At 37.1% G+C, this 24992-nt stretch overlaps 1 protein-coding gene across 1 annotated transcript; it reads left to right on the top strand.

The window, feature by feature from the left end:
• Nucleotides 1-103: 103 nt before the first annotated feature.
• On the top strand, nt 104-24680 carry BACH1 (BTB domain and CNC homolog 1). Its single transcript, XM_085297809.1, has 5 exons — nt 104-281; nt 12021-12318; nt 16315-17706; nt 19402-19608; nt 23815-24680. The coding sequence occupies exons 2-5, from the start codon at nt 12079-12081 to the stop codon at nt 24274-24276; spliced, it is 2301 nt and encodes a 766-aa protein (XP_085153935.1). The 5' UTR covers nt 104-281; nt 12021-12078; the 3' UTR covers nt 24277-24680.
• Nucleotides 24681-24992: the final 312 nt, after the last annotated feature.

Raw genomic sequence — 24992 nt, 5'->3', positions numbered from 1 at the left:
CGCTGTGGGCGGCTGCGCGTCGGTGGGGAGCGCCGCGTCCAATCAGCGCGCGGGGTGCGGAGAGGGGCGGGAGGGGCGAGGGGGAGCGGGGCGGCAAGGCGAGTAATGTTGTTTGAGAGTCACCTGACTGCTCTCGCCGCAGTCGGGCCGCAGCCTCTGTGGCAGGAGCAGCCCAGTGAGGGGGAGCGGGAGGAGGAAGGCGGCGAAGGCGGCTGCCGTCCGGCCACCCGCCGGCGCACGGGTGGCGGTGGCCGCGCGCGGGGGCAGCGGGCGGCGCTGAGGTGAGCGGCGCGGGGCCGTTCGGTGCCCGTTGGGACTGGCCGTTGGGCTGAAGGGGGGGGGGTCGCGGCGGTATTAGTCCCTGTCTCCCCCCACCACCCCCCCGCGCTGTGCGGCCGGAGTAGTGGGGCCCGTCTCCCGGCGGGGCGGGCGGGCGCTGTCGGAGGCAGGGCGAGGGCGGCGGGCGGCGCGGAAGGTGGCGGCCCCGCCGCTGTCGCCGGGACGTCAGGCCGGCGCAGGGCGGGCGGCGCTGGGCGGCGGCTCCCTGGCAGCGTTGGGCACCGGGCGGCGGCCTTGTCCCTCCGCCCCACGACCCGACAGTACCGTACCTTCAGGTATCCCTCCCCCCACACACACACACTCCCACCCCCTCGAAGTCCGGCTCGGCGCTGCGCCAAACGCCGCTGTGCTGTGGGCTCGGGCTCCGGATCGTTATTCAGTGACTCTCCCGATTTTAGCGGGTGCCCATGTGGCCGTGCGCTCTGGTGACACAGGCGTGACTCTCCCCGTCTGCACTCGCCGGCCTTGTGTGAAAGGGGCAGCTCCGCAGCGCTGGAAATCCAGTGATAGCTGTGTTAGGCGAAAAATGAATCTTGTGTGTTTAGTGGTTGTTACCCTTCGTGGAAGCCGAGGAAGATTTATTTCAGACTGTAAACAAAGAGATCTAAATCCTGTCTGTCTTGTTCTGTGCTGTGAAATCCTTGGCACGCTTTGGGGCATGTTGAAAATGAAGTAGTTGTAAAAGAATCGTCACTTGCTTTTCTATCACATTATATTTACGTTCTCCATTTCCAGTATGTTAATATGACAGTAATCCTAAATTCATACACAACCAGGGCCTCTGAAACACGTGTTGAATATATAATAAAAAGAATAGCAAACATTGTAGCAGTCAAAGATAACTCTATAATCTGTATATGATTATGTAGTAACTTTTGAAATGTAATTTGAGGCGTGTGAGGAAGGTGCATGAAAAATGATTTAGTAGTGGAGTAATTGTAATATAGGAAGAAAAACTGCAAACTAAGGTTACACAGTACAATGAATACTCTAGTAATGTAGTCTCTTACCTCAAAATAATATGCCATACTGAAGAGAAAACAAGTGAGAATCACGCTACCAAACATGGTGAGTCCAAGTTAAAGCTCCTAAGATGATCCAAATTTTATTTTGTGGCTTATGAGTTTAAGGGTGATTTAAGCAGCATAATTTCTTGCTCTGTTATGTATACGAGTAAAGCTATGTGTGTGTAATAGCAAATACCAGGACCTGAAAATGGCACATTTGCAGGGAGAAACAGTTGTTCCTGAAAACAGAATATCCACATTATATACCTTTTGAAAGGCTTTGCTTCAAGCCATCTCTGGTGGATCTTTAGATGTTCTTCTGGAGTATGTTTTCCAGTTGAATTTCATCCCCAAAGAACCCATTTTTTTCTAGCCCAAGACCATTCTTTGAACAAAATTACAGTAAGTAAGGTGTCTGGGAAATTTACTTTAGAACCAAACTCTTCTGATTCTGACWAGAACAGTAATATAAAAGTTCAGGTTGCATCTACTAGTGAGTATTTTATATTGAGAGTGTGTTTCTGTGTTTGTATATATAATTATACATTGAGTATAAATTGAGTATTTTATACTCAAAAATGTGCAAGATCTTGGGGTAATAGATACTTATTTGCTTAATAGGTTCTAAAATCGTTTTACTAAAGATACTTTGAGCAATAATAATCTTAAACTAATAAAATACAATATATATGAGGTTGATTATATCTGTGAAGAACAACACATTATTCTGTCATTGCTTTCTGCTATTAGAATTTTTTTAATATTAAAAAGTATATACATTCATTTAGATGTGCCACTGTCTGTGGAGATAGACTAGAGATATCTTTATGAGAAGAACAGAGATTGCTTTATATGAGTAGTGTGAGTCCCGGATAACTTAGCCCTAGGAAAAGGTAACTCAAGAGTGGGTTTGTTTATTTATTTATTTATTTTATCCTTGTTTTTATAAAATGAGAAGTACTCTAATAAATTCCTCTTAGGTTTCCTGGTAATCGTAGACCTGTCTTTCTCATTTCACTGGGCATTTTGATGTAAGAGGAGGGCATGGTGGGTTGGTCAAATGATTTGTTTATATCTGAGTGCTGGCATTTTAGTTGTTCATTAGAGTTCACAAACCTTTCGGTGGCAGAAGAAGTTTTAGGAACTGAAAAATCCTATGCAGTATTTACCTTTATATCATGAGTACTGTTTACATGCAACCCTAAGTTAAAATATGGTTAACATGTTAGTTGATGCAGAAGTGGATTGAGACAAAATCTCAGGTGAGCAAAAAATAACTGCTGAGGTAACTATTAAGTTGTGTAAATTCATCCTGGTATGCCCTAAGTACTTATAATACATTAGGACCCCTTGCAGTTCCCCTGCTTCCATCCAGCTCTGAGATTAATGCTTTGTAGGGAGTCACTGAAAGGCTCACTTGGCTGTAACAAATCGTAAGCAATGTCACARAAGTTTATTAATCTCTAGCAGTATTCTGTATTTTTCAGTTAAGATATTTTTGTGGGTGGAGGAAGAATTTGTTCTTGCTAGGTAGTATCAAGGGAAATCTTTAGTGAACAGTAGTTGGTCTAAACATAAGCTGGCAGGTCAGAGTAATGCTCAATTGACTGGTCAGCTACTGAAGCTTTAAAAAGAAGGGCAGATTGACTTTGGAAACAGTAGAGAAATACATTGGACAGAAGAAGCAGCCAAAATGCGTTCAGTTGAGAATGCAGATCTTATTCAAGTAGTCTTTAGAATTACATTGAGAAAACTTCTTTGCGAGTTGCTTCTTCTAGCTCTAAAGAGAATGTTTGTAGGAGTTTGGATTCTGATTTTGGCCTGTTGGCTAGTACTTTGATAAGTGATAAGTAAATAACGTTTGCTGTTCCTGCTTACACCCCTTTTAACCTAGATGTTTAGTATGGTCCCATACCAAAAATACTTCCTTACATTTGAGTTTGTAAGGCTGTGGCTTTTAACAGCATGTGTGAGATAGGAAATGGTCTATAGTTTCCTGATGGGAAAACTGAAACATTATGTGATTTGAAAGAGGTCTTTACTAAAATGTTACCCCTTGAATTTGGCTCTTCTGCATCTTTTTTTTTTCTTATTATATAAATACTATTAATTCTGAATAAATATACGTATGCTTTTCTGTTTCATAGAAGTGTTTCTGAAGTTCTTCTGATTTATTTCTGAAATATCTTAGAACTGTGTTTCAGTTTCACATGCTGCAGGAAAAAGCAGTTGTGGAAACAAGTTAGAGGAGATACAAAGCTAATACCACAAACATTATGGAGTTCGTTCTTTGAAATGTATTTTCATTGACTTGCCAATATGTTTGCTTTTTCAGTTCTTTCATGTTGCTTCTTGCCTATTTTTAAGTCTGGTTAAGATCCATTAGAAGTGCAGACAGTTAACTTACTATTCTTTGTAAATATTTTTACTGACTATCAGAATCCATTCTCAAGTATCTATGTTAAAATAATTTGTGTGGTTAGTTTAACTGTGGCAAGGAGTAGAATATGTAGATATAAATGCAAAGGTGTTTGTCCTTTAAGCAAAGGCAGGAGTAGACAGTAGACGTTAGCTGTGCATGCTTTATGTTATGCTAACTTGCCTCTTATCCTAAATAAACATTTTATGATCTAACCTAGTTCTCATTAAAAAAATCAATTTTTACTAATACTTCTTGAATTTTTTGAGGTAAACCATGTCTTCAGGAACTCTGTACATTGTTGTTTGAGTACTAGTGGAAATGAAGGATTGCAACTGGTGGGATTCTGTTGCAAATGAGGCTCTGAAATCCGTTCACTCACAGTAATTTTTTTTACACTGAAAAAAACAAACACTACAAAGTGATTTTTATCTCTGAAAAAATGATRTTTGATGACATTTAAAGCAGTTGTCCTTGAAGTGATGTTAAACTGAAAAATAATTTTTTCTTTCTTTTTTTTTTTTTTTCACTGGCTTTGGTATGGACTACTTGATATCATCTCACCAGATAAGCTGTTCAAAACTTTTTACTCTGTGGACAACTTCTGTGATGATATAATTTGACAAACTTTTTCTTTCCCTTGAGTTCTTAYATAGCTTGTAAATTATTATTATTTTTTTTAAAGTGACTCTTAAGGCTTAACGCCTGGAAGATAAATTAGGACTCTCAGTGCAGATCTGTAACTTCCCAGACTTCAAATTCCTGGTTGTGTTTTTTTTTTTGTTGTTGTTGTTTTCTTTTATATATTTATTTTTTTAATTCTCACTTGTGGCTTGACAAGAGTCAAAGTGCTGTGGTATGAATTGTGTTGCAGAAGCACACAATTTTTAAAAATTTATTTATGTAATTTAGCTGTGATAGCAATACTACCCAGGTGTTTAGACTAATAACATAGAATACAATTTGGAATTTCAATTATGAATGTGCTGATCATCTAAAGATGAGTCCTATTTTTTAAGAGGAGAAAGTATTGCTTTTATGAATTAGAGCTAACTTTTTTATTGGTTTTAATCACTTTGTTCCTTTAAAACCTTTCTGAACTAAAGATGAAGAAAGCAAGCACTAAAATGCTTGTTCATGCCTTGTCAGCATAACATAATGAATCAGCAGCTATTAACTGCCCTAGGCATTCATCTGTAACATAACTTTATTTCCTTAAAAGGAGAGGTAGTTGGGGGAAGGACACAGATATAAAACTTCAGGAAAAAAGAAACCTTTATCGTGTATTTTGAATGAAATGTTTCATATCTAGTCATCTTGTTTTAGCAGTAGTAAATGATAGACGTAATACACAAAGGGATRACTATGGATGACAGAACTTTTCATAGAAGAGAGTGAATGTAAACATTCACCTAAGAAACTGAGGGAAATAAGTGACTTGCTGAAAGTCACTTATCAAGAGATCCRCACAAAAGTTAAGAATAGCATCCAGTTTCTGTTTGTGTGTATATACGAGTGTTTTGGTGTCAGGAGAAGAGGTTTGTTGTTGTTCTTGTTTGGGGTTTTTTAAGCTATTTTTTTCCTCTATAATGTTCTTATCAACTGTTTAGGAGTTTAAAGAGTAGGTTGATAAGATTACTGAGCAGACCTTTATTGTCTGTTGTCAGTGAACACTATGTGATGGTGAATTAATCTTGTTAATTTTGTTGTGATAATCATCCAAACTGAATTTGCGTCTGCATATCCAAATTCAACTAGCTCAGACAACGGTGAGCTGGAAGGTGTCCTGCCTGTGTTCTGGAACTGTCGCAGAGGAACCTCACTCTGCTCCTTTCAAGAATTTTACTTGTATACATGCATGTGAAAATTACTGTGATTATTGCAGAGGATTGATACCCTGTATGTATTAGTAGATGGTTGCCCATTGAGTCCTCGAAGAATAAGGAACTAGTTTTGTTCAGTGCTTTTTAGTAAATTCTGTAACTCAGTCCTGGATCATTTACAGAAAGTTTGTGATATCTTTTAAAGAAAAAAAGAATGCTTTTAGAATGGGTTGATTGTTAGTAGAGCCACAAAATTGGTACCTGAGTCTAGGAGAAAAGATTAACTCTTCTGTTTAGGCATCTCTGAAATGGATTTATTGACCATTTGAATAAATAAAAAGCTCTTTTTGTTCTTTACAAGAAAACACTGACTTCAGCTTCATAGGCTATAACTTCTGTAGCTCATTATATTTGCTTAATTCTTGCTAAGACTATGGTTATCTTTGCAGAGCTTAAAGAATCAAAAGTTAATTTGAGCTTTTTTTAAAATTACTATTATCCCCTTGCTATTAAGCTTACTGAAGTTGATAGTAAATTAACTACAGTCCTGTGTTTTATTTGAAAGTGAGTCTGAATTCTCCTTTCATGGACATTCGTTAGGCTTGGATGCTTGCTAGAATGAATGCTTCTGGTTTCCCACTGAGGTAGAGGAAAATTAGACACTGCATTTTTTCCCCCTTTCCTCCCTCCCTCCCTCCCCCCCATGTCCTTAGCTTTACCCCCAAGTGCTCAGATTGTCAGTTTAGCAAACCAGCTACATCTTTCCTAAAGGAACTAGCCTTACGGATAGTGAAGTGCACGCATCATTGATTTCCATAGATTTGTGTGCTCGTTTTATTGTTTTTAAGGACATTTGAAACACTTGAACTTACCTTGTGCAGAAGTAACTTGGTAAATGAATCATAAATGTATCGTAAATAAAGCAGAAATGACAGTAGTTTGCTGTCTCAATCCTCTGTCTGTTTTAAGTGCCATTTTAATATTTTTTGGCTGTTTGCCCTAAGCAAGCTCCATAGGCTCTGAGACTTTGCTGTGACTCATTCATTCTTTCTAGTTAGGATTTTTTTTCTAGGTTTAGCAATGGATCTTTCCAGCTTCAACCAGCCTGATACTCTCTTTAGTTGTAAAGCATGTTTCTCYGTTTTCTGAAATCTCTCACCTTTTTCCTTTTAAATTCAGTTTGTTTGAACACARACTGAAGAGCACTGAATTTACCTGTGTGTTAACCATCCTGTTTTTCATCTAAGTTTTTTCTGTGGTAGTTCCTGGCAGCTGTCATAGGCAAAGACTTCTCCAACTTATTTCTGTCTTTTCAGTTCAAAAAGAGCAATGCAATATACAGTAAAACGATTGTAAGCATGTGTGTTATCTGTAAGTTATTGAAAAGCTTAGTATTAAACTGTATGGCATTTGGAGGGGGTTAATTAAACTGATGCAAAATAATCTGTTTAATATTCATTCACTGCATTGAATAATAACTTTTTTAGACTTTAAGATTTAATGTATTGTGTTTATTTGTCCGTTCAGTTTATGATTCTGTATGTTTAGCATTCATTATAAAATATTGTGGACAGAGCGTTGACATTTTAGAAGTCATCTTTTTGTACAGAAAAGCTGAGGTTTCTGGTAGTTACCTGGTGACATCTGGATAAGTGCTGAACCTAATGGCTACTGATGTTAAAATTTGCAGTGAGCTGATAGGTGGTATAGTTACTTTATTGTTTTTAGGTTTCAAATACTGTTTTAGCATCCATACTCTATTGCTTCTGGCAAGATATATAAATTGCCACTTTGAATGGGATAGCCATTCATGTCATCCATCTTTTGCAACCACAGTCTTAAACCTTCCCTCTTGCCTCTTCTCCCCAGTAAAATTATTAGGCATTATTAGCAAGTATTATTCCACAATACAGATTTTTTTTTAATTTAATTGCAAAGTTTGAGCTCAACAGAAAAAGCAAATATTTGTTTGAGTGAATGTGTTCTGTGTGTTTTGCTATTTTTTTGCGTAATGAGAAGAATACTATTCAGTACTAAATACTTGAGAAAATGATACTTGTCATTGTCAAATTCTGACTTGTAGGAGTGATTTCCTAGGAAGACTTATTGGGTAAGGCAGTACAAAACTCTTCCTAGATTCTTTAGTAGTATGAATTTTCTTAGGAGACTATACTTCATTCATCAAGCAGTTATTTTGCTCCATCATAAGTGTGTGGAAGTAAGGTGGTTTCTGTGCTTGCTTTTGTGAGGCTTCAGTGACAACCTAGTGCTTCAGAGCCTCACCTCTGGCCTAATGCTTCCTTGTTTACCATAAGATATTAATTTGAGTACAGACTTTTGCATCGAAGGATCTCCTCTGTTGTAGTAGTGCTACTTGAGCATGAAAATTAGTTAATTTATCTTGTGCCATGCTTATGGGTGAGAAGTACATCACACTGTTATGAGTTTGTTCTAGTAATGTGTTCCTACTCCTATATTATCTATTCCAAGATAATATTATCTATAATTCTATTCGTTCTGTAACTTAGTGACAACAGTTCCTTATATCTTTATCTGAGCTCAACCATAATGACTGTGTTATCTTTGGAGTATATACATATATATACTCTTCTAGCATCACATGAGGAGACTTTATGGTTTACCTGAAGAACTGCATTTTAGTGACTTCCCTCCATTTCCTTCACTCTCAGTCCCTTCTTTAGAGGATCATTTAACTAACTTGTTTTATTCTGCAGTCAACAAGGAGGTAAGGAGCAACTTCTACCAATTGTAAGCAATCACATGAACATATATGAAATCCAATTTTACTTAAAGTAACTTACACTTGGCAATTACCTCCATGTCTGTAATGTAAACTAATGAAAAACTTCAGATGTGTGAGGAAAAAATGAGTCTGTATTTGCCAGTGAACCTGGATAGGCATCTTGCTCTGATATTTACACTGTGTATTTAAAGAAACTGCTATTCCCTTTTTAGTGTTCTTAACTTCTGTTAAACTAGTAAGATTCTTGTGTATTCTTGGGAAAAATAAAATACATATATTAAGTTTAAAATAGAGATGTTTAAATCTACTGAAGATGTGGTAATTTTACAGATAYTTGTTAGATGTAGTTTTTCCCATTGAGTCATATGCTAGCAGGGGGAAAAATGAGTRCCACTTCACTTTGATAATTCAGGGTGAAGTTTTATACTCAGTACTTAGGAGAAAGTATTTTTGCCCTTAGGCAAAACATTTTTTGATCTCAAATTCACTGTCTGATAAAGGGAGCTTTATGCTTTATACACAACAAAGTAGAACTTAATTCATGCAGCTGCAAGTACTCCTTTTGGAGATTTTTATACACACACACACACACACACACACACAGTGTATATGTACAATATGTTTATATACTTTTTTCAAAACTGAGGTTATAATGTGTCCAGAATTTCACATGAGAGGTATTTGAGAATGCCCTAGTATTGACAATACTAGTTCTCTTCCATTAAGTGTGGAGTTGTAGTTAGTGTGCTTTCATATTGTTTCTTCTTTCAGCCTGCATTTTTAAGCACTATTTTAAGCGTTGGAAGATCTTTTTGGACTCTTCTTAGTTTTGATGGTAATCGTGCTATATTAAATACCTTGAGCAATATTCTTGAATATATTTTTTTCTTCTTTTGTGTTCATCTGCTTGGTTGATAGTTGACACAGTCAACTTTTAACAGTGCTTTAAATATACAGTAGTCTGTTGATTCTTGGGGTACTTTTTTTACGAGTTATCTGTGCCTATTTTTAGTGGTTCTTTCTTGAACATTCATTTTAAAATGAGAGCATAGTAGAATAGGAGCTTTAGTCTGGTTTCCAGGAAAATAKTTTTGTTATCCTTGTTTTGAATGTCCTTTTTTCTTTTCTGTAGCTTCTTGCTGCTTTCAAATAAATCATCTAAGTAAAAAAGCTTAAAAGACAAAACTTGTAGAAGCTTAAATTATCTAAAACAGACAACCGTATAGCCTACAGAGGTCTCTGCCAGGGGAAGAGTTGCAGTATGAACTTTCAAATTGTCAAGCTGCTTTAAACATTACTGCTCAATTATTTTGTCCACTTTATGCCTTTACCCTTTTTGTCCATCTATAAATGGAATTAATTAAATAATTTCTAAGTGCTCTAGGGTAATAGTTAAAGAGTAGAAAAAAAATAGTTTACAGAAGAGATGTTCTGTCTTGTGTGGAATGAAGATCTATTATAATATATGGTTGTGTTTCCTGTGAGTGTACTTAGAACAGGATTACGGATAGCTGTATTTTGTGCTTCAACACCATGAAAAGCCTGGTTGGTCTCCATGATAAATACTAGCATAAATGCAGGGGCATGCCTTTATTTCACAATTAGAAAACAGAGTTAAGACATTCACCAATTTGACCTTTGCCAGTACTTCTCTAAACTGTTTTAATTTTCTTACAGTGGTTAAATTTTTCCCTTTACTGTTCGATGATTTTTCTTTTCGTGAGCATTTTCAGTCTTGGTGCTTTTCCTTTTGATTTATCTCCTTACTAGATCTGATAGCAATTAGATTTTTACAAAGAAAACAGATAGGATTAAGCATTTCAAAATTTAAAAGGAAGCATTTTTTAAAAAGTTTCTATCTTCTGCATTTTGTATTTCAGATAGCTCAAAAAAACCTTTTATCCTGTAAAAAATAGTCCTGATATAACTTGGTGAAATCTTTACATTTGGAAATACAACCTTCTGTCAGATTAAGCATGTTAATGTGTGTTACACTCTAAGTATTTGTTTTTACTCTTCAGTATTCCATTAGAAATGGGAAATGAAAATAATGCTGATACTCTGTACTTCACTGGAGACCAGACTGCTACAGATACATTACTAGTCTATGCTACTATCACCACTGGAAATGTCACACCAGGGAACTTTTTCTTGTCTAGCTATACTGTGACAGAGACAGTATAGCTGGCGGGATATTTGGTGTGTTCTTCTATTTTTTTTTTTCTCTCTTCCCCTCAGTATATGTAAAAATGCCCATAGCCTCTTTCTTCCCAATTGTGAAAGCTTTCCCATGTTTAAAAAATGAAGATTTGCATTGGCTACAAGTTTATTGTTGTTGGGAACTGACATATCATAGCAAACTATTGAGCAATATAATGATTAGGTAGTCTTGTGTCAGCTAAAGTGAGTCTCAACAACCAAGCTCTGTTATAGTAACTCTTGGGTAAAATAGTCCAGTGTAATCTCTAAATGTTCAATTTGTTAATACACTACTGTTCCCAGTAACATCATATTTTCCTGGTAGGACAGTTCCAGATCCAATTATATGGTCCCTTGATCAAGTATTAGATCTGAGAACACTTCTTACTGTGCGTGCTTACTTGCTTGCTTTTTTCTTTTTTTTTTTTTTTAATAACTGAAATGCTCAATCTATTGTGACATCCCCCCTCCCCCCAAAGTAGGAATATAGAAATAAAATGTGAAGAGTGGAATTAAGTGTTTCTAGACTCTGGTTTCTATAAAAGGGCTGTCTTCTCCCAAGCTCTTTTCTCAAATACTGAGAGTTCAGGAATTGCTTCAGGGCACTTATATATGAGTTTATTTCAAAGTTTTAAATATTGTATAACTTTTATTATCCAATAAATAGTGTTATTTCAGAACTTTGCTTTCTTGCAAAAGGAATTTCATTGCCAGGTGATCTTATCAGTGGTCTGTTATGAAAACAAACTTTAGCAAGCATGACAGTGTTGAGCAGAAGAGAAAAAGACTGCATTAGAGAATTAAAGGCAGGTGGAAAAAAAGAGAACTGATGTAAGTAAAGGCAAACTTCATTTAGCAGACAAACTCTCTTGAAAGAAGATGGAACACAAATACCTTAATCTSTACTGGCTGAATCAGCGAGCACAAATAGCTTGTATTGCATCTTGATGAAATTTGGCTTAAAGCATCTTGGTTTTGTTTCTGTCTACATTTCTGTAGTACTGGCATCAGAATATACTGAAAAATAAATGCTTAAATAATTTTTAGTTACAGTGAAATTATTATTCCTCAACACTTGCTGAGGAAAAACTGCTTTTGACCCTGCTTGAGTAGGGGGGGTTGGACTAGATGATCTCCAGAGGTCCCTTCCAACCTTATTGATTCTATGATCCTACCACTGAAGGCACACACGGTGACTTAGTCAGACTTTTTTTTGCTCTGCAGCAGCTTAAGTAGTATTTATTAGTAGTAAAATGTGTGTTTTAGGATGTACCTGTTAAGGTTTGGGCATCTTAAATGCATGTAAGTGTGTATTCATGTGTTAACCAGTATGAAATATTAAGTGTAGTGTTTAGCTCTTAAAAATAATTAAAACAGGCAGTGTATTTTTTTACTGTTTGCTTATTATGCTCACATTTCAGTATGTTCCTATGGGATATGATTTTAAATGCATGATTTTTTTTTTCCAGATTTGAAGAATAGAAGCATGCTTTCCACTGAGGCTTACACTAACACTTGTGATACAGAATGTCTCTAAGTGAGAAGAATAGCGTGGTTTTTGCATACGAGTCTTCAGTACATGGTACCAATGTACTTCTCAATCTCAATGATCAGAGAAAGCAAGATATTCTTTGTGATGTTACTGTTTTAGTGGAAGATCAGCGATTTCGGGCTCATAAAGCTGTGCTTGCAGCTTGCAGCAGTTACTTCCTTTCAAGAATTGTGGGCCAGTTGGATTCTGATCTTATCATCACTTTACCGGAAGAGGTGAGTGTTACTTGCTTCTGTGTTTTACCTGCCAGTGCTTCTAGTCTGTTATGTTCAATTCTATTTTACAATRGGCTGGTGCTTAACTGAGATTAGTAGTTCTTAAGGTAAGAGTTAAGAACTGCGGGGAGAGAATTTCTAAGTTGAAAGGCTGCCATTGATTAAGGTAAGGGCTAGACAGACTGTGTATTTCACAAACTCAGTATACGGGAATGCTGCCTTGGGAAGTGTATATGGGAGTTACRTTTACTTAAGTGGATATTGTTTCTAAAACTGTGCACATGGTTGAAAGTACCCAAGTTAGACAAAAAACAGGTATCTGGCATGGTCCTCAAATGCTGGAGAGGTATTGTAGAACTAGACTGCCTATATGAAAAGGAAATACTTCTGGAATAATAAATAAGTGGCATGGCTTCTGTAACTTTTAAATCAATCCTTTCAAGATTTATTTTGATGAATATGTTTCAAAACACATATGTTTGAGAAATAAAACTATGCTTATATTYCTGGATTGCAAAATTACTGAGGCTTGCTGCTGTTGAGTTTCACCCGTTCTGTCTTGAGTTTATCTCTGGAATTGTTTTATTTTTGAAGCTGAGAAAATGTATTGCAATTATTTGTGTTTTTTTTTCCATAAATTTGTCATATTAAGTCATACTGAATTTAGAGCTGTTCAGTGGGAACAAGCTAGAACCTGTCATCCACAGGAAAGAAAATACATTTTTAGATGCCTGAAGTCTTCAAGACRTATAAAGGTTCCAGGCAGTATTTATCTAGGTGTGAATAGTCCTGTTATAGGAGACATGACATGACAAATTATTGTGAGTAGGTCATCCTGCTTTCACCCCCCCCCGAACATTGGACATCATGTTGCATAAACATTGTGATGTGTTTCTGATGGTTGGGGGGGTTTTAACTCATATACCACTCAACCTTCTTGAGTTCTGTGGGTTTTTGGTTGTGGGAATCAAGAATTAAGTTGTTCAGCACTGCACTTAGAGGTTCTTCACTCTTCATCTATAAGTGCTCCAGTTGTGCCCCTAAGTAGCAATAACGTGGAGAATAGGTTGCTTTAGGTTTGATTCTATAGCTGAGAAGTTATGAACAGTATTTTCCTGAGAGACAGTTGGTTATAGTCAGCTTTGGAGTGRAAAACAACATGTAAATTGTTTACAACTCAGCCAGAATCTTTTAAAGCAGAAGGAAAAGTAAGCATCACTCACTATTTCTAGTGATGTTAGGAGATTATTGTTGGTCTGTCCATGCCCATGACTACATTGAATGTTAATAACAGAGAAGATGTATTCAAAAAGCCTGTACCTCATTAAAATAGGTGCTTTGCTAGCTTTATAATATGTCTATGGAGGCATATCCACAGATRCATTACAAAGCCAGCGAAGCACCTATTTCAGGTGCTGTTGCCAGAATCTTCTTGCTTTTTATTAAAAAAAAAAGAAAAAGAAAAAAGAAAAGGAAAAAAAGAAAAGAAAAAGGGAGGGGGAAAGGGAGGGTGGCTGGCTCATGATCTCTGTAAAGAGCTGTAGTGATCTATTCACTGTTGATCAATKAATTTGTTACAACACGGTCTGTTACACTGTAAACACCACTGTGTCCCTTTTATCCAACCTCCCTACCATTCTGTGTGTAATSTCTTCTCCCCTGCCATGATGAAGAGAGAACTTTGTTTTGGAGTAATGGAGAAAATACAGTGTTGGAAGAATAAAAAATACATATTGAAATTGAAGGGCAAGTGGGGGGAAAACGAAGCATCAGGAATGATAAACCTGAGTGAGCAGAGACTAGAGTTTGTAAAGAAAATGGAGGAAAATCATAATCATAGTACTTATTATGTCCTGTTAAGTTTGTGCTTTTAACAGTGTTGTTTAACATTACTGGCCTAAGAACTAAATCTGCTGAAGCAACAAGCAAAAATACTAACAGYGATTCTCATCTTTTAATCATTTGATCTGATCGCTTAGTAAAAACATTTTAAGATTCAGCAGCTTGAGTTTCTCTTCTGGGAACTGCTGAATATTTTGAAATGAGTCAGTTCGTGAAGCTACATATTTAAGAGAAGCAAATATTAATCACATAGTTTGACACCTTGTTAACCTTTTAAATCATCTGAAGTATTTAAAGTTTAAAATGAAAGGCACCAGTCTTGTGAAGGTGAAATACCAAAGTATTCCTGGAATTAAAGTAGCTCATGTATATTATATTATCAGACTTGGTGTCAGTTCTCTTGATTMTTTGTTTTTATTCTAAGAATTCTAGCCCAAATACAAATTAAGAAAGACTTCTGTACAAATCACTCCTCTGGGTCAGTCAGACCAGAAGTCCATGTAGCTCAGTATCTTGTTTGAAGGTAGCCAGCTAGATGGTAGGGATGCACAGGAGAAAGTATAAGGAATGTAGAGCAGCCCTTCTTTTGATCCTTCCAGTTTTTGATAATAAGAGGTTCTAGAACTACTTTATGTGGAAAGTGTACAGTTTTTGAAATATCATTGTATTTATTTTAAGTTTCTTGTATAAACATCATCTGTTTGTAAATTTACTAAACGGTTTATTGACTAAGTTACTTAGTCATGCCAGCGTATGGGCCTTAGATAAACTCTGCATTTTATGCTTGCCTTTGTATTATATTGTGAACTCCATAGTATTAAGTATGAATTAATGTATTCATGTAGTCAGTATGCTGTCTCAAGAGCATATTTCATATGCTATCTTAAGAACTCTCCAGATAAGTCAAGAGTTTAAAATCTTTTGCTAAATTGTCTCTATGGGAGGTACTTCAACCTCCTTTCACGTGTTACTTACAGTTTTGGAGGAGAGGGGAGACCTAATTCATAAATTAAATTTTAGTGTATAGTTAGCAACTTTGCTGGCAGAAGAATTCAATACAGCTGATACATTAACATACTGCTTTCTTCAGTATAGTGTGTCTCCCCCCCGCCCCAATAAGAGAAGGTAACAACATGAGCTTGAGTTTATGGGTTGTAGTAGTGGATAATATTGCTTTGTGCTTACTAAAGGCTGTAATATGAGACAGTCTGTGTACAGCTTTCCAACCGATTTCCTTAACARTTTTTTCATTTATAGAAAATGATCTTGCTCAGTTTGTAACAAACAAATTCTGTATTGTTACCTTTGCACTTCCTCTGAGGTAACTTTGTYCTGCAGTAGAGACTGAGATGATAACAACTAAACTGTTCAAAATAAATCTACCTGCTCCAAGGAGACTTTAAACTCAGAGTAACTGGTTTTGGTGTAGAGTTCTTGAATTCAATTTTTTTAACCTATGGGAATAAGAAGGGAGTAATTGGCTACAGTAACAAAAGCTCGAGTAGTCAAATTTCATTTTCTGAACAYTTTACTATCAGTGGTGCTTGAAACTGAGCAAATAACAAAAATTGCTCTTCAAAACAGTTTTCTTCTAAATACCAAAAGTKCTGTGATCTTGTTTGAGAATAATTCACATATAACTTGGATTTGAAAGATATCTTTATAAAATTGAACTCCAGCTACTGGTTTTCAGTGTACAGCTGTCTTTTTGGTAATTAGTATTATATTGTCAGAACTGTTCACAAGATTGATCACAGTAAAGTAAACAATTTTCCTAAAGTATACAGAATGGAATTGTTATATCAGAAAATTTTTCTCAAAATGAGTGTGGGCAGATTTTTCCTCTATTCAACGAGTGCTTGTTTTGCCTTGTTCTGTATTGCACAATTTGTTCACAGRTGAACATGGGTTCTGTGCATTTCTCTATGCAAACCCATATTGAACACTTGGACTGTAACTGAAAACTTGGCAACAAAACTGCTTAATACGGTAGAAGAGGAAGTACATTGAGACTTGTTTTTTCTTTTTTTTTCCATATAGTATGTTCTTAAAGAGAAGGGCGAATGTGGATTTGGTCAAGGTTTCACCAAGTAGGAAGCTGGCAATACTAATGTGCTTTTTCCTTTCTTTTCTTTTCTTTCTTTTTTTTAATAGGTAACAGTTAAAGGATTTAGTCCTTTGCTTCAGTTTGCATACACAGCTAAACTTATTTTAAATAAAGACAATGTGTCTGAAGTTTGCAAGTGTGCTGAATTTTTGGGTATACGTGATATCGAGGAATCTTGCTTTCAGTTTCTGAAATTCAAATTTTTGGATTGTAAATCGGATCAACAGGATTGTCCCAGGAAGAAATGTTGTACGCAGCGTTGTCAGAAAATAAACCCTAAAATCGGTAATGCGGATGATGGAGATATAGAAATAGAGGATGAAGCAGAGGAACTTCTGGAAAAAGAATGTATTCAAACTCCTCAGACAAARCTCTGTAAAGATGAAGAAAATGTTAAAGCATCTCCTGTTCTCCAAGATACTACTAATCAAACGTGTGATCCTGTACATTTAGAAAGGGGTAACGTTTCAAGCTCATCTTCCCTATGCCCAAAGTATAGGAAGTTCCAGAAAGCTTTTGGAAATGACAAAGTTCATACTTCAGACTCCAGTTCCAGTGTTAAAGATACTCAGGTGCCACCAATTGGAGTTTTTCTTGAGAAGGAATTATCTGATAATGATAGCATACAAAAAGCTCAGGAGCGTGCGCCTATGCAGCTGGTATCAAAATGTGAAGAGACTCAGGTAAAAATGGAAGAGGAAGAGGATGAGAGTGAGAAAAAGGAAGAAACAAAGAGGGATTCTGTGACTCAGTGTGTTTCATGTCCTATGGAGAAAGTGGATGTTGCTGCTTTCCCCCAAAACTCTACTGCACCTCATGGACCTAATTCTGTATCTTTTTTACATACATGTGAGCAATATGGTGACTTGAATTTCAGTGGTATGCAAAGCAACACAGTCTTAGCTGAAAAAAACATAACTGGTACTGGATTGAGGAATGACAAAGTTGAAAGTCAGGATGCTGCATCTTCAAAGGTTGATTTATGCACTAGAGAAGCCACTAACATTACATCAGCTGGTGATCGAAGCAGTGTGGAGAGAGAAGTAGCAGAACATCTAGCAAAAGGGTTCTGGAGTGATATTTACAGTACAGAAGCCTGCCAAATACACTTGCCCTCTGCAGTAGCAAAAGAATGCTTTGAACCAGTATATTCAGGGAAAAAATCGGAGTGTCCGTGGCTGGGTATCAGAATCAGTGAAAGCCCTGAACCTTGCCCTCAAAGAACTTTCACAACATTGAATTCTGTCAGCTGCCCCTTTATCAGCAACCTTAGTGCYGAAGGATGCTCCAACAGCTCTGAAATAAACAGTGGAGACTATGTTCAGGGACAGCAACAAGAACAATGTCCCTATAATTATGTGATAAGTTTGGGAGAGGATTCGGAGACTGACACTGAGGGAGACAGCGAGTCCTGTTCAGCAAGAGAACAGGATTGTGAGGTAGGGACATTCTTGTATGTTCTTTGCTTCTCTATCTTTTGAGGCATTCTTCAGAAACCTAATTCTGAGGCTCTTGCCACTTGTGATTGCTTATTTAGAGTCTCATTTGTCATTCAGTCTTCAGGTAACCATTCAAAGATTTATGTGGAAGATCAAATAGTTAATTCACAGAGACTTACAAAATTATTTTTTGTCAGCTGGGGAGCGGTACATGCTTGAGTAATAGATCTTTTCAGACRCTTTTCTGGAACAACTTTATCAAAAAGGTTGCAAGTGAACCATGGTTGGTGGAGGTTTTTGGGGGGAGGGTTGTGCAGTTGTCTGTTTCAATTAAACTTTGAGAAAGAACTAAACTTTGCTTTATACATCATTCAAAATGTTTTTGTTCTGACTTAAAGGGAGAAGATGGGAGGGAATTAATACTTTGTATTTCCTGCAAAATGGGATTTCTGTTTTCAAACTGGCTTCATTAACTGTGTATTTAAGATTGGTTTAAGGGTATTGCCTTCTCTGTAACTTAGGATGTATTTGTTTCTCCAGCTGCAGAAATCATTGGCACTTCTTCCCTTCAAGCCATTGCTTTGATAGCATTTCAGACAGATGCTATAAGTAATCTAATACTATGAAGCTTACTGTATGCAGAAAATAGAATGATTTCTGTCACAGTTCTTAGAACTGTAGAACTGCAGTGTGATTCTGTGCATGACGTATCATTTAATGTCACAAAAATTGAATAGTTTTTAAAGTACTACTTTTTCTTTTCAAGATCTAGGGCCTTACTGAATTTTAGATGTAGAAGTTATAACCAGTATAGAAAGTTRGCAGGCCAAGCTCAGGCCCAGAACTAGCTAAATACATTTCCCATCTTTACATTAGAAAGAAGTAAATAACATCATTGCAGAGAGCAATGCTCCGCCCATTTATTTGCCTATTTATGTCACCATTGAGACCTAACAAACACAATGTTGATTCCCTCCCTGCACCCTTCCAAAAAAAAAAAAAGTGGCTATAGCTACATGATGTATTCATGCTGCTTAATATACTCAGATGTAAGGTTTAGTTGGGTACTTCATAAAACATGATGATTATTTTCTAAAGGTAAAGGTTGTTTTCAGTTTTAGTTTTAATGACCTGCCTATGTTTCTGAAGGTACTGCTTCTGTAGCTCAGAGGTATGTGCACTAGGAAGAGCCTGGTTCTTTCTTTCTCCAGTGTTAAAAAGTATAAGACAAATACAACCTTGAGCTGACTTCTGCATCTTAAACAGATGCACTTCTTCTGCAGAACTACGAACTGCTTTTGCAGAAAACTATTGGTATAAAAATGCATACAGACTGCAGTCTTAGTAACAGTTTARGGAAAACAGACTATGTTAGTGATTCTTGACACCTATTTTAGTATACTACCTCACCATAAYTTATTTTTTCAGGGCATATCACTTGAGTGATTGCTCTGAATATGCTTATGAAGCTCTAGTGTAACTCAGTTATTTCTCCTGTGCCTCAGCAGTTCATCTTCTTGAACCCCTGGATTTATCCTCCTCACCTGATGGCTATATCAGATTGCCCTTTTCTTGGACTTACAACCTGCAATTTTATTTTATTATTATTTTAAAGAATACTTAAAACTGATTGAACTGCTACTGTTTATGTGTATCTGTTTCACCTTTGATTCAGAACTGTATCTCACATTCCAGGTAAAACTGCCATTTAATGCACAGAGGATCATTTCGCTTTCCAGAAATGATTTCCAATCRTTTCTGAAAATGCATAAATTGACTCCTGAACAATTGGACTGTATCCATGATATCCGAAGACGAAGTAAAAATAGAATTGCAGCACAGCGATGTCGTAAGAGAAAGCTTGATTGCATACAAAATCTTGAATCTGAAATTGAAAAACTGGTATGTATAAATATTCTTTATTATTGAATTAGTATTTCTTTAAATATCTTGACTGGATATCTGCCAGTATTCTGAAAGTAAAGTGGCTTACTACTCTATCCAATCAAACTTGGAAGACTTTACCAATCTTTTACAGATAACTTCTTGATAAGTGTTCTAGACTTTTTTTGTGCCCCACTCTAAGGAGCACACATTTTTCCTTCTGTGTGTGATTTTTGTTTCCATTCRAGTAAAAGTGCATCACAACATAGTTTTTGGTGAATACTGTTTCTGAAGCCCATAAGCATTGAGCTTAATTACACAGACGAATGATTCCTAAACTTTTCTTAAAAAGTAATAAAAAGTTAAATGCAGAACTTCAGASAAGGATGTATAATTTGAGGTTTTTCTGGCAAGAAAATCATTGTGGATTTTTTCTTCAGTCTTTATTTCTGACCCACTCTTCTAATYTATGGTTGATTGCGCTGTGTGCAATAGTTCAGTGCATAGTTCAGTGGCTTCGGGTTACTGTTCTCCTAATTCTTACTTTTGTGATAGTTTACACTTTGTGCTTTACATTGATGAGTTTGATACGTATTTATCAAGTAGGTACATGTGCAACTATGTAAGTACCTTTTTATTTCTGACATTTAAGTGAAAAGGAAAGTAAAATTAGAGCAAAGGATTATGTACTAGAAACTGTTTTCTTGAAGTGCTCTGTCATCTTTCACTACACACACTTCTACTTCTGAAACAACTGAGATAAGGCAGGCCTACAGTGCCATACAAGCCCGGTATGTTAACAGAGCAAGTCCRTTCAGTGTGTTGAATGGAGATGATGTTCCAGGGGCAAGAGAAACCAGATAGTCAGATTAGTACAAGTCTTACTATASTACTCTGACTGAAGAGAAATTGTATTTCTGACAGTTCCAAACTTTTTGAGTGTGTGTTTTTGTCATCTTAGTCTTATTTCTGCTTGTTATGTAAAAATGTTGATATTGTGAAACAGTTGAATTTTTTTTTCTTTTAAGATACAATTCCTCAGTAAGATTAGTCATGAAGTTGACTGAATAGAATAAGTGACTAATAGTCATGGTGTAATATCCTTTCTTCTTTGGACCAGCACTGGAAGAGAATGAGTGTCTGCTGTTTTTCAGATAATACAATGCAAGCTCTAGAAAATGAGAGTTGAGAATTGTGAGGTCAGGTCTGAGCTCTGAATCGTGCTGTAGGCACAAACTTGTTCCAATTATTTCTTTTTTCCAACTGTGCAGGTAAGGTTTCTTCAGCATTTAGACCTCATTTTGGAACTATTAAGTATGTATAATAACAGTTAACATTTAGGACTATCAGACTTATGTAAAYCATGAGCAAACTCTGAGCTCTATCTAGGCGTAGTTTCCATGTTAGGAAACAAAAGGGGACATCTGTGAAAGGCTGTGGTACATCCAGATTATTTCAGGTATGAYTCCATCTGCCTTTTCCTGCTTCGCTGGGTCAGTAATGTGTTTTAGAACTGTTAGATTCTTTGATATTTTCAAGATGTTCTCTGTAGCATGACTTTGAAAGAGTATATATTGTAGCGATGGTTTGAAAACCCTTGCAAGTAGATAATACCTGGTGTACTATATAGCCTATTAGAAAATTATTTGACTAGATTCATTATCTTCATTTCCAGTTTGTATAGTATGTTTTCTAGTATTAATTTCTATTACTGCTTGCTTACTAGGCTTTTGTTTTCTCAGATATCAAAAAACAGAGTATTTTTAGATGTGTTTCTTAGGAGAGTCCTGCCCCTGGGACAGGCTAACCCCCTGGATTAGTACAGACTGGGGACTAATTGGCAGGGAAACAGCTCTTTGAAAAAGACTCTGAGGGTCTGGGCAGAGAGCATGCTGAGCATGAGCCAGTAGTGTGCCCTGGCAGAAAAAAAGGTCATCAGAGTCCTGGACTGTATTAACAGAAGCACAGCCAGTGGTTTGAGGACAGTGATTATTCCCCTTACATTTGACACTCATTAGACCCCATCTAGAATAGTATGTGCAGTTTTGGGCCCCAGTACAAGAACTGCATTGATTAAATTGGAGCAAGGTCAAGGKAGGGCCACAAGGACAGTCAGGACTGGAGCACTTCTGTGAGGAGAGATGGGCAGACCAAGGGCTCGTTYAGCCTGAGAAGACACCACTGTGGCAGGGCCTAACAGCTGCCTGCCCATGTTTATGGGATGGTCATCAAGCTCATGGAGCTGGGCTCTTTACAATGAGAGAAGAGATGTTATAAACTGAAATGGGAAGTGTTGACTGGATATAAGGAAAAACTCTTTTCCATGAGGACAGGCAGACAATGGAGCAGGTTGCCTACAGGGGTTGTGCAGGCTTCATTCATGGTTTTCAAGACTCAGCTGGACAAAGCCCTGAGCAAAATGGTCTAATTGCAGAGCTGACTGTTTTGGGTAGGAGGTTGGACTGCAGACTTCCTGAGGACACCTTCCCATCTCAGTGAACCAGTGAATTTTTTCATCTTCAGCCAGCTGTAYTAGAAGTCTCAAAATTTCATGACTTTGTAAAGTTTAAGTAAAAAATTTAGAATATAATTTTCAATGAATAGAACTCTTTTCCATTTGATACTTATTAATGAGTATTGAATCTTGTGTTAAGTTCTGCGTATACTTGGAAAAAAAATGCTGTTCCGTATTGAATCAATTGATAACCACATACTATTATGACCTTGGAACTAATTGACAGTACTCGACAACATTAATATAATGTTGGTAAAATAAAATAATAATACTGAAATGTGTTAAAGAAGTGATTTTATCTGTTAACTACTTCACACAGGAAAAAGAATTATACAGCAAAACTGTTTCTGAACATAGAAGTGTCAGTGTTGAGCAATAGTCTGTGTCATTTCGTAAGTCCATAATACACAGCTGGTTGCCTTTGTGTATCCAAAATGTACATGAAGTGATTTCAGATTAAGAGATCAGGCAACAGCTGCTCCCAGAATGCTGACTAGTGGAAGTTAGCAAAGCAGTCTTTCTAATCATTACAGGCAAAAAGGATGGACAGCAACTAYGTCTCTTGCAAATTGCCACGTAAAGCTAGTCAGTTCTYTCAAAAAGAAATTGTAAAGTTGCAGTATGGGGTTTCTCCAGCAAGAGGGAATATGAGATCAGAGGACTGGAGCATCTGCCCGGTGAGGGATGGCTGCCAGAGCTGGGCCTCTTCAGCCTGGGAAGAGAAGACTGAGGGGGGATCTTACCAATGTGTACAAGTACCTGAAGGGAGGATGTCAAGGGGACRGGGMCAAACTCTTTTCARTTGTCCTGTGTGACAGGACAAGAGGCAGTGGGCAAAAACTGAACCACAGGCAGTTCCACCTGACCGTGAGGAGGAATTTCTTCCCTGTGAGAGTGACGGAGCACTGGACCAGGTTGCCGAGAGAGGTTGTGGAGTCTCCTTCTCTGGAGATACTAAAGGCCTGCCTGGATGCAACCTTGTCTAACATATGCTGTAGGTGACCCTGCTTGAGCAGGGGGGTTGGACTAGATGTTGGACTCTAACTTCCAGTGTTCTAGTCAGTGTTTTAAAGCAAACAAAAGTAGTGTGTTTCCAGAGAAGATCATTTGTTTACAATTTTAACAAGTTTTATTTCTTCAAATKTGTTCCATGTTTTACTTTAGGAATAATTCTTAGCTATATTACTTGTTCAGCAACAGACTTGGTGCTTCTTGAGATTTGAGTTTATTTTCATCTATTAGAATAGTATCAGGAGTGAAAATGTGAGGCTTGACCTTAAGCATTTAAWTTTTTTAAATGTAAATCTCTAGGGACTGCTCTGATTACCAGTTTTGGTGATTCAGTGGTAACAGTTGCAAATGTATTATCCTGTAGAATTGATGTTTGGGAAACATTTAGAATAATAAAATTTCAATAAGTAGAACTAGATTTCATTTAATAACTGAAAACTATTTTTTAGGCTGTCAGTATCAGTTTTGGAAGAGTTGTGCGTCTGAAAAGTCACTTTAAATTGAGTTGATGACATTTTTAAGAGAGTCCTTTTTTAATAGGCATATCACTGTGTTGCTGTTTACTTTTATTACTGAAATAATTCTGTTTCAAGACTGTTAGTCTTGTTTTGGCTTTAATAGGAACACAGAAACCTGATCTTTTTTTTTTTTTTTTTTTAAGTAAAATGTAGTCTAAAAAACTGTTTTTCTTTCTGCAGCAAAATGAGAAGGAGAACTTACTGAAGGAGAGAAACCACATTTTGTCAACTCTGGGTGAGACAAAACAGAATCTGACTGGACTTTGCCAGCAGGTGTGTAAGGAAGCAGCCTTGAGTCATGAGCAAATACAAATACTTGCAAAATATTCTTCCTCAGATTGTCCACTTTCATTTTTATTCCCTGAGAGAGAACGAACAGCTCCATCTGATAGCGAACTTGTGATACCATCATGTATGGAATTAGCAGATGGTCTTTCAGATGTTACATCTACAAATGAGCAGAGTTCTTGTTATCAGTGTGTGAAAAGCGTGTGTGATGCAACTTTTAGTCAAGTACAAGAACTGCATCCAGTTTCTGTAACAACGTTGGAGAAAACCTCACTTGTGGAACAACATGGACAGAGTGGTGGTATCACAGACTTCTGTCAGCAAATGACTGACAAATGCACTACAGATGAGTAAATCTGTTCTTCTGTTGTCAGGCGCTCACCATTGCAACTTAGAGTGAGGATTGAACATTGTTGTAAAGTAACTTACAGTGTGATAGAAAAGATGCAACTTTATCTTTTGAAACTACATTAACAAGTACATGGTCATTATGTTACTTGGCAGGCTTTTGGGTTTGCTCTGTGTGGTTCTGGGAGGTAATTTGTATGTGTCAGTCCTGGAGCTTTTCTGTGTAGGGATGCTAAGGAGAGTTCAAGTAAGTTGATTGAAAGTATAAACTGTGTGCACAGGTGTCTTTTGTGAGGAAGTTTTCATTTCGTTCAGGTATAGAGTAGACTTCACTCTGATTTATGCCATAATACCTAATGCCACTCTACATCTCAAGAACAATTCTCTTAATAAATGTTTATGCACACTAACCTCTATAAGTGGAGTTTTTACCTCTTTGGATTCCCCTCCCCACAACAGACAAACCCTAAGAAGCATATACAACTCTGAAAATGTTTTTGCTGTCAGTGTGTTAGGATAATAGGATATTATAAGGAGAATCTGGCAAATGGGCCCTGGAACACTTCGTTACTTTGCTGCTGTTCCCACCTTTGTAACAACACCAGTTTTATAGAATATATGCAGTTTGCCTCAGCTCTCCAGTTTGTAGTTAAGCTGTTTGGAATGGCTGAGGTGCAGAAGTCTGTTCCTTTTTCTTTTCTCTCTCTCTCACTCTTTTTTTT

This window comes from Rhea americana, unplaced genomic scaffold (genome assembly GCF_003343005.1).
Source record: "Rhea americana isolate MKP2758 unplaced genomic scaffold, rheAme1 scaffold_130, whole genome shotgun sequence".
NCBI classification, from domain to species: domain Eukaryota; kingdom Metazoa; phylum Chordata; class Aves; order Rheiformes; family Rheidae; genus Rhea; species Rhea americana.
This window is presented reverse-complemented; position numbering and strand designations above follow the sequence as displayed.